Genomic DNA, 10,163 nt, shown 5'->3' on the forward strand with positions numbered 1-10,163 from the left:
TCTTGTAAGCTATATATAATTTTTAATATTTTTTACATTTTTTCCTCTTTAATAACTTACCATCCATTATGTTTAACATGTATTTAAATTTAAATTGTAAAAATAGATTAAAAAATATAATATCCATTATTTTTTAACATGTATTTAGACCAATTTACTTAAAAATGCTTTATACAAATCAATAATGAGATATTAAAAATAATTTATTTGTTATTAGTTTTTTTATAATGACATGCGAGTCCTGAGTTGATGAACTCCTAAAAAATGTGAATCCAACACGGTCAAGTCTTGACGTTCATACTTCACACTAAATCCGAGCCAAGTGTCAAAATTTCAATTGCTTGCACTCTTCCACATCCCACGTGCTCAACATTCAAAGCGGTTCCCACTCTCGGCCCCACAAACGGGACTTACAGGGGGCAAAGCGTTTGTTTCAATAATGGAGGAAATTTTGAGTTGTCGTTCGTAGCGCCGGCAAAGACTTATTTTTGTTTGCGACTAACCAATAATTTGAGAATCTTCTGCTTTTACGTCCATTTCCACCGCCTTTCTTTGACTTACATTTACGTGCATGCCACGCTGCACGAAACCCCCTATTATGCGCGTCTCAAGTCCCTATCCAACCTTTCGACGTCTCCTTTGACCCCTCTTGGTTGGGGCCTCAGATCGGACGGGTTTTTTTTTCATCGACCCGGTCCGAGATGTTATATTTAGTCTTAGGGTTTTTTTTTGTTAGAAGTTATTATTTTCTCTTTAATTAGGTTTTTTAATTTTATTAATATTTTTTAATTTATTAATAGGATAAAGGGTTTTTTAAACTCTAATTTATCTGTACGTTTTCTCCTTCAAATTTCAACAAGTTAATCTCTCTCTTACTCATAAAGATGTTCTTGACTTTGTACGTGGTTTGTTTTCTTTTAGTAAACCCATTCTTTGTTTCATATTTTTCAAGTCTGTACAATTTTCTCTTGATCTTTGTCACCCCTAGCATAGTTCGCATAAATTAACCAATAAATTAATTCGATTACAGCAAAGATTTTGTTAATTGATGTCGAGTTGCTTTTTCACAATGGCAATGGCGGCTACCGTGTTTAAAACAAGCGTTGGATTCTAACTAGCCTGTGTTGTCTTCTCTATTTTATGTGGGTTTTTTGACATATGTATATCTATTTTGGAGAAGGAGAATTATTGTTGTCGAATATTATGAGTGATGTTACATCTGTTTTGACAATTAGCTACCTTAATAGTACTTGAATTTTTCTTACTTCTTCCAAAATTGCAGTAGCTATCAATCAGTTGAAGAAGATATATCAAGGAGTCTGAGATGAGTCTCATGTAAAACAAGTTTCACAAGAGAAGCGAGATCAAATAAAAAAGCTGGAATAAAAGAGGAATATTTTCTCTCTTTCTTTTAGTTTTAGTTTACTTGTTACAACTCATTTTGGTTATATTTAGTGAGATATTCTCGAGCATAATTGGGGACTTTTGGAAAAGTTTATTTTTAGTAGGATTCAAGATATATTTCTTTATAAATTAACAAGATATCGTTTCTTAATTAATACCAATATGCCTTTCTTTCTCCTCTCTTTTCTACCTCAATTTTCTTCTCCCCTCTTCTATTCTATCTTCCATACTTCCTCTCTGAAAATCAACACAATCCAAATTTCGTAAGCTATCTTTTATCTTATCTTATTGTTGTTAAACTAGAAACTATGTGTGAAGTGCAGGGCAAATGCCCTCAATCTTAAACTAGTACGACTAGTTTTGGTTTTAAGACTTGTGTGGTGTGAAAGAAATTAATGTAAAAAAAGAAAAATGTGACAATTCCTCTCTTGTCTTCAAGTCCACTAGCCCTTTTCTCACCAGTTCTTATCTTCTCTTGAAAAAAGTCTCAAAACAAGACATCTACTCTTCCTTTTTCTCTTCATTCTTTATCTTCTCTCTCAAAGTCATGTATCTGAATCTCCTTCTTTTGTTTCCTTTCTCTCTGTCGAGTGAAGACTTAAATAATGTTATCCATGTATCTGAATCTCCTTCTTTTGTTTCCTTTCTCTCTGTTGAGTGAAGACTAAATAATGTTATCCTTTTTTTTTGAAAGAGTCTAAAGAGAGAAATAGGGATAGTTTGGTAGACAAAGTCCACAAAGGTATACTCGTTCATATTAACTAATTTTTTGAGATTTATTTACTTGAACATCGATACTAAAGGACAACTCGGTGCAATTATGATAATGTAAATTACAGATACAAGAAAATTGACATACGATATATTTCGTATTCTGATAAATTTATAAATCTAAATTTTAAAATTGTTAAGTCATTTGAGAGAGAAATGTGTGACTACAAAGTTTAAACCAGACCAAAAGCGGTTCAATTAGCTAACCCAACCCAACCCAAAGGGCTCCAAAGAAAGTAGACCAATGTGGGTCCCCCGGCAATCACTGATTGATTAGATTCACTACGGATAACGCCCAAAGCCATGCCTTCCTCCGGAACGGAAACTAAAAACGGCGTGCAATGCAAACTGCTTCATCCACTTTTTCAGGACTTCAGCAGAAATCTCTGCCGCTGATCTCGATAAGTAGTCGATGGCCCACACGAATCCTTTTGCCTTACGTGTTCTCTGACGATTCTCACTTCCCGAGAATTCAATCAAGGCCAACAGCAATTTTCCAAAATTTGCCCCTTCCTCCTCCTCACGAGGCATGTGGGCCCGATCATTCCACGTGGCTTGAATTCAAGCAATCCTGGAGATTCAAAATCCTATGTAGAGTCAAAACGGACTTCGTTCGGTTATTTCTCCTTTAAATAGTGAAAATGATTATCCGCAAGGAAGAAAGTCGGCTTCGTAGGAGAGCAAACATGGAGGATTCCGGATTGTGAGCCCTGGCCCCTGCCCGCTCGCAATCTTTAAACCCTAATTCATACAACTCTAAATTCTGCTGGCTTTGCTCCTTCCTTTTTCTTACTCGACTTGTTATCCGCTGTGAGAAATTCTGATGATTCTGGTTCAGAATTCTGAAGATCAGATGGTTTTTGAGTTTATTAAGAGGAGAATTGTGGTGAAAGATGAGGTAAAGAGCAAGAATGAAGAGGATGTGCTAGTTCCGCCTCTCAACTTCTCTATGGTCGATAGGGGGATTTACAGATCGGGGTTCCCTAAAGAGGAGAATTTCGGGTTTATTCAGAGCTTGAATCTTAAATCGATAGTGTAAGTGTTACTTCCATTTTTCATTATCATGTCATTGTCTGCTTCTTTTTAATCTAATATTCAGCGTCATTTTTTGTCTTTTAAATTGACGCTTTCGACTGTGAATATTGGGATTGAGTGTTCTCGATGGTGCTAGTTTATGAACTTTTTGTTTTGGATTGTGTTTTTAAGTTTAGCATCTACGTGATCTCTATATTTTCTCAGTGGTGATTAACTCTGTTTTCTCCCGAGTTTCTTTTCTTTTATCATAATGACATTTTGTCGGTTCTTGCTTTATCGGCGAGATTGGAGGTATTAAGGGTGGGTTTGGAATTTTTTACTCTTGTATTTCAAAAATGTTAAAAACTCAGGACGCTTAGTTGGTTGAAATGGACAGTCCAGATTTTTTTTCTTCGTTTTTTAACTTCTTTTTCAAATTGTTGATAGTTCCAAGTCGACAAGATTTTTTCACTTTTTGGTGTCCTTTGATTTCCAATCCCTTGGATTTTCTTTATTTGATTTGCTTTGGAGGTTTTCTGGGGTATTTGATGCGGATGAGCGTGGTAGACAAGAGGCTAACGATCTAATACGAGTGAAAAAATTTCAGGTTCCTTGGGAGCATGAATGTCTGTTTGAAGTTTTCTGCTTCTACTTTCTTGTTGTTTTCTTTGGAGTTTTAATTCTTGATTATGATCTGGCATTGCTTTCTTATTTTATTTATTTATTTGAGTGACAATTGCTCTGTCCACTAATATGGTTACGATATAATCTGTTTCCTATTTCTTTTCTTTTTTTCTGTTTCTTCCTATTCATTTGAACAACATGTGACTTGGTTATTGCATAAAAACTATTGCAGATATCTGTGTCCTGAGCCTTACCCAGAGCCTAATGAACAATTTCTCCAGTCTCATGGAATTCAGCTTTTTCAGTTTGGAATTGAAGGATCAAAGGTAGAGTTCTAATCTGGTGCTTTATATGAATTAAATATGGCTTTGCTACAGGGTCCACTTGTATGGGAGGATGACGTTTCTGTGAACTACTCAAATGTTTTTCTACCCAATTTATACTGCCATTATTTGACTATCTTGGATTAACCTTATCAGGAGTTAGTGCTGTCTGAGGAATAGTATATTCTTTCTTTATAACCTTATATTTGATGGCATAGCAAAATGTTGCTGATGGACATCTCTTTCGTTGGCATCCAGGGAACTTTTTGGGTTTGGGATATTAGGATTAATATGATATCTTGAAAACTTTTTGAATTATGAAGAATTCCGACTTCTTAGAAAAGTTTTGGGATCTGAAGACTGTTCAATCAGTCCTCCCTTCAATCTGTTGAGTTTGGCTGTAATGTAACCCATGCATGAGCTCTGACCTGTAGAATAATTTGAATTCTTTTTTATTTTTACGTTCAAGAACATGGCTCACTTTAACAAGCTTCCTCAAGATAATGCATGTATAGGTGTTCTTTAATCAGTTAATTCAGCTTTTCAGTTTCAGTACTGTGTGGAGAGTTAGCTCGATCTAGTTGATACTAAACTAGCTTCAAGTAGAATTTTAAATCTAGGTAGCTTAACTGTACACATATTGAAAAATGTTTTTTTATTTTTTGACCCTGTCTATAAGCATATGTTTTTCTGTCCTGGTTTCTCTAGGTATTATTTGGTGGAACGGATAGCAGCAAGTACTTCATGTCTATGACCTATGTTAAGCAATTGTTGAAACTGTTGATGGAAACTCAGGCATCAAGCAGTCAATTAGAGCATGGTATAGGGTGCTAACTGAAATATTTTCTAAACTAAACAAGAGGGTTGAATGCTTTATAGTTTACCAAGATCAGTATTTTCTGGACACGGGAGGCTTGGAATGTAGTGATCTATATGTAGTCATCTTACTTTAATGAGTAGAAAGGTCCTAAAAGATATCTACTGAAAGATTGATATGGATTTATGTATATCTGCCTACCCTTTTGTTTTTGTCTTTATATTGCTAAACATCCCTTGAAATTATAATCTGCAGGAGTCTTCCATGCCAAAGGAAACCATCTTGGAGGCGCTGCAAATTGTACTTGGTACTGTTTAATCATATACTTGTCAAGTTCCACTTTCTGGTTGCTAAGACAGAATCTCCATCTGACTCTACCCTTTCTGTTTCTTCAGATGTCAGAAACCATCCACTTCTCATCCACTGTAAACGTGGAAAGGTAAGCATATTCTTACCAAAATTTCCCCCTATTCTGGTAACACTTTAATAGTGAAAAGAGAATCAGGCTCATATATTTGAATTTTTCATTGCATAATTACAGCACCGGACAGGGAGCTTAGTGGGGTGTTTGAGGAAACTGCAAAATTGGTGCTTGACATCAGTATTTGAGGAGTACCATCATTTTGCAGTAGCAAAAGCCAGAATAGCAGACTTGAGATTCATTGAGCTGTTTGATATTTCTTGTTTGAGAGATTGTTTATACAGCATTATATACCAGTACCAAGGATGTGCCTCTCGCTCCAGGCGCATCAGCTACATAGTTGATACAGAGGCTAAAACCAGTGAACCCAGGGAAACTGAATGCTTAGATTGTAGTAGTTAGGAGGACCAATCTCTTGGAGTAGGGTTCAATTTCTAAGAAACAGTTTCTGCTTATTCTGGTTGCCTTTTTTCACTTACTTGACAACCATCTTAGGTTGCTGTGAATACGGAGGCTTTAATGACTTTAGTTTGGTGAGAGATGTCTGAGGCGCCATGTCTTTGGTTTGGGGAGAGATGATTGAGGCACCACGTTCCAGAGAAGGCCATTCTTTTTTTTTTATTGGAAGAAACATAAATGAATTGCGCTTTCTTGATTGTGCGTTGTCTCTGCAACCTGCATTCAAACTTTTATGTCAAATTTAGTGTAGATATGTTGCTGAGATGGGTAAGTAGGTTTCTTACTATTGAAACTTAGGATTTTATGATCTATAATCACAGTAGAAGAGGATTAAGGGGTGAGAAGAAGAAGAGGGGTAAAAGGTAATCACTAGAATATAATATTTTGGGGCTACCATGTGCTTTCTTTTTTATCAGAGTAACCAATGCTGACAACAATCAACAACTGAGGAGTCTTTCAATAATAATGTCTAAATCAAAGATACTAGCAGTAACTATAATGAGACAATGCCCAAATAATACGTACTAAATAGGCAATTATATAACAACGGATAGCTATTAGGTAGTAAAAGTGGATTTTTTTTATAATTCCATGAAATTTTAAAATTATTCATACTATTATAAAAATTACATATTAGTTTTGAAATTTAAAATAATTCATATTATTATAAAATTACATATTAATTTTCAAATATTGTAAAAAATTTATGTCACTAAAATGGTATACTATGTATTATATAATATATTATAATAAAACTATATTATATGAAAAAAAACTTCAATTTCATATGAATTATCAAATTAATATTTTTAATAAAATTTATATTTTATTATATATTATAACACGTGTGACAAAATTGTATTATATTTTAATACATTAAATTATATTATTTTAGAAATATATTGTGTTATGTTATAATCTTATTGTTCTTTCTAACTTGAGAAGCCATTACAGAAAAGAGGAAATGAGAGATGTGCTGATGATATGTTAGAAGACATAAAACAAATAACAAACACAACTTGGCTTTTGATCACCCTAACTTGTACACTTCACGTATTTTAATATATTTTAAATAGATTTTATACATAGAGAAAGTTAATTAGGAAACTATCCCTATTAAGCTGCCTAAAGCAGGTAGGCAACAGTTACTCTAACTTAAGCAACTATAAGACAATTACTCTTCAACCAAAGCAACTTGAAGGGGAAGCCAGTTGTGCTTCCTTACATGATTAATTTACCCCTTTGATATCTTCTTATATCCCATCAACCATGCCCTCTATTCACTTTTCTACCCTCTTACATTAAATTACCAAACTACCCCTGTAGTTGGTTAGTGTCATATTTTATATTATATTATACTAAAAGTTATACTTTAGCATAAAAATTTATAAAAATCTAAATATTTTAAAATAAAATTATTATATTTATTTTAAAATTATATCATATCATATCTTTAATATTATTGTGTATATCAAATTGTTGGTAGGATGGGACACTCTTGACAATTTAACTTGTCATAGGTTCAAACATTTCACAAGGATAATTTTTTATGATTGATTATAATCTTAACTTCAATTAATGCAATTCAAACATATAAATAAGGCATCAATCAATCAAGGCATGCATTGACAACTAATGGCAAAATGGTATATAGTGGCTCACAACTCTTATCGAGGATTGCTAATCCACTCTCCAAGTGTTTATATGTCATAGTTAATTCACTATATTCAACAACCTAATGACATCTAGAACAAAAGATCTATAAGGTTTGAATTACCACACCTGGCCTTGCTACTTATGGTAAGCAACTAGGTACAAACACCTAAACCCGTGCAGGGATTTTTAGTTACCAATCAACTTATTCAAGCTTAATCAATTGGTTTATAAATGCAAGGATTACATGCTTTATAATTGTAAAACAATAATACCTCTAAATACACTCATATGATAATGAAGCAAACACAAAATAGTACAAATAGAAACCTAAAATTATCCCCAAAGAACCATGAGAAGATGAGAAGTAGAAGAGAAGAAGAGAAGAAGAACAAAAATAGAAACAAAAGGAGGCACCACCACAAAATAGAAAGCGGAGGTGGTGCCACCCCCAAGAAACAAGGACCTTTCTCTTTCAACTGTGTCATGAACTTTGAAGAAACTATAAGGACGTTCCACTAGTGGATTCTTATCAATTAGTAATAGAACAATCTTTCCCTAGACCTCCATCTAAATTGTTAATTGAATAGAAGATTAGTTTGGCAAGACTGCATATCCGATGATTTATCAAAAAATCCACTTTACAAGAAGCATATTTTATGAGGCAATACTATTCTTGAATCAAATATGTTCAAGTAAGTTTTTGGAGCAATAAGTTTCATGTCAATCTGATCTCTATGTAAAGGGACATCTCCATTGGGTCAACTAGGGTCCTATTACAAATTAAGGAAAATAAAAAATCACAAAAAGATTCAAATTAAAAATCTTTGAGCCTAATTTATGGAGAAACAAGCTGTATGGTATCAAGAGTTACATTCTCTTAGATATCACCATCAAAAGCCATAAATGTTAGTCCTCCCAAAACTTTTATCTTTCTTCCTTGAGCCCATTGGACTTATCCCTCCGTTTCCCTTTCCCCATTACCTAAAAATCATAAAAATTATTTATTCACTATAATCCACATGTTTCACCTCATTCTAGAGTCCCATTAGGTCTACACCATCTACACAAAAATTCATATCCCTACATCTTAGGAGAAAACTCCTCCCTCCTATTTTCTCTCCAACCTCCCTAACTTCTCTCTCAATTTGTTTTCAGCTAAAACCAAGACTCCATAAACTTAATAAGTCACATCCCAACCATCACTAAATACTCTTTACCTTCTCCAAAATCACCTCTACCAAAAAACAGAAGAGGCATGAAATAACAACAATAACATGAGGTTGTTGTTACTCGCAAGTTTAGACCCGAATGTTTGGGAAAAAAAATTACCAGTTTGGGAGGACAATTGCAACACCTAACAAGCTTGTTTCAATTTATCATGGAAAAAAAGGTTGCAATAGCTCCTTCCCCTCCTCAACAAGCAATGGCTAATGAAACCTAAACAAAATCTGTTGCTGTTAAGTTTTCATGTTCGCCACCACCAAACTTTTTCGAATGAACCACCTCTATCTTTTCTCCCCACCAATTTTGTTTTTCAATATATTACCCCACTCACCCTCCTCAAGCCGCCTCTCCACCAAGCCAAAATTACCACATAGCACCCCAACCTTCTTTCTATCCTCCATTCCAGCCACCACATCCATATTTCTATACCACACCAAGTAATCGCACCTTATCCATCTACAATTTCACTACACCAACTTAATTAATTCCAAACTTTACCCATATACTCCTTCATTACCCACCTCAATGCCACAATAGCCCAAACCTTCCCCACTCACCAAAACACTTACTCTCACATTTGTTGTCAATTCTGCCTACCTCTAAACCAACCCATGGAACCAATAATTCACATCACATCTCAAGAAAATAACTCTTACTATTTTCCTCCTCACCCCAACTCCTACAAAACCCTAATGTCCTATTTTCAAACAACTCACCCAACTCCCTCATATTCTTTATCCATCTCTGCCACTCCCTCTCCTCTTCAAACAAATCCTCTCCACCTCCACCACCACAAGCACGAAATAGTCCACCAAACCTTGCCTCACAAAGCTACTCTTCCACCCACCCACCTTCAAGACAATCCTAGCATACACACATTACGTCCATATTTACTAACTCAACCCAAATTGAAGTCACTTTTTCAAAATCAAACCCTAACCCTCCCCAAAATTTTTTCCCACTCATACCAACAACCAAGCACTCAACATCATGAACCACCTATGTGTCACCCACCCTCCCATTCGGCACAACCACCCACCATTATACACTAAACGAAGTTTGGTCATATCGAGATTTGGCTTCCAAGCTCAACAAATACATCTCAACATAACATAAGAGTAGAAGCAAAATGAGCTTAAGAAGAAATACACAACTTATGAGATTAAAGACACGTTCTTAAACCACTTTCTTGGTACTTCAACTTTGAGGGCAAGGTTGATCTTCCACTTGGCCTAGAAGCGCCTCCTTCTTATTTGAAAGTATGATAAACTACATTGTGCACCTCCTTCCATTTTAAGTATGAGAGTTGCAATCATTTTATCCTCAAAGTACTTTCCTCTATTTTTTTTAAAATTAATTCAGAGCAATGCCTATAAACCCACTACCTACAAAGATCAGAAGTGTGTCCAAAATCCAAATTAATTCAATTTTTTATTCATTTTACCCAAGT

The 10,163-nt window shown here is 34.7% G+C and overlaps 1 protein-coding gene across 1 annotated transcript; it reads left to right on the top strand.

Moving 5' to 3' along the window:
- Nucleotides 1-2,849: 2,849 nt before the first annotated feature.
- On the top strand, nucleotides 2,850-6,029 carry LOC137962975 (inositol diphosphatase DSP3-like). The gene is made up of 5 exons (XM_068810130.1): nucleotides 2,850-3,210; nucleotides 4,046-4,139; nucleotides 5,209-5,260; nucleotides 5,349-5,392; nucleotides 5,495-6,029. Exons 1-5 carry the CDS (start codon nucleotides 2,999-3,001, stop codon nucleotides 5,774-5,776), a joined length of 684 nt encoding a protein of 227 aa, XP_068666231.1. The 5' UTR covers nucleotides 2,850-2,998; the 3' UTR covers nucleotides 5,777-6,029.
- Nucleotides 6,030-10,163: the final 4,134 nt, after the last annotated feature.

This window comes from Aristolochia californica, unplaced genomic scaffold (genome assembly GCF_029961685.1).
Source record: "Aristolochia californica isolate CCGP_79_NKW_82.1479 unplaced genomic scaffold, dmAriCali1.0.hap1 SCAF_4, whole genome shotgun sequence".
Lineage (NCBI taxonomy): Eukaryota > Viridiplantae > Streptophyta > Magnoliopsida > Piperales > Aristolochiaceae > Aristolochia > Aristolochia californica.

What these genes read in the sequence shown, in the direction of transcription:
- LOC137962975 (XM_068810130.1), top strand. Translation starts at nt 2,999, where the DNA reads ATGATTCTGGTTCAGAATTCTGAAGATCAGATGGTTTTTGAGTTTATT. An exon ending in TTGAATCTTAAATCGATAGT is followed by an intron (nt 3,211 to 4,045) that starts GTAAGTGTTACT and finishes AAACTATTGCAG; the next exon opens with ATATCTGTGTCCTGAGCCTT. An exon ending in TCCACTGTAAACGTGGAAAG is followed by an intron (nt 5,393 to 5,494) that starts GTAAGCATATTC and finishes GCATAATTACAG; the next exon opens with CACCGGACAGGGAGCTTAGT.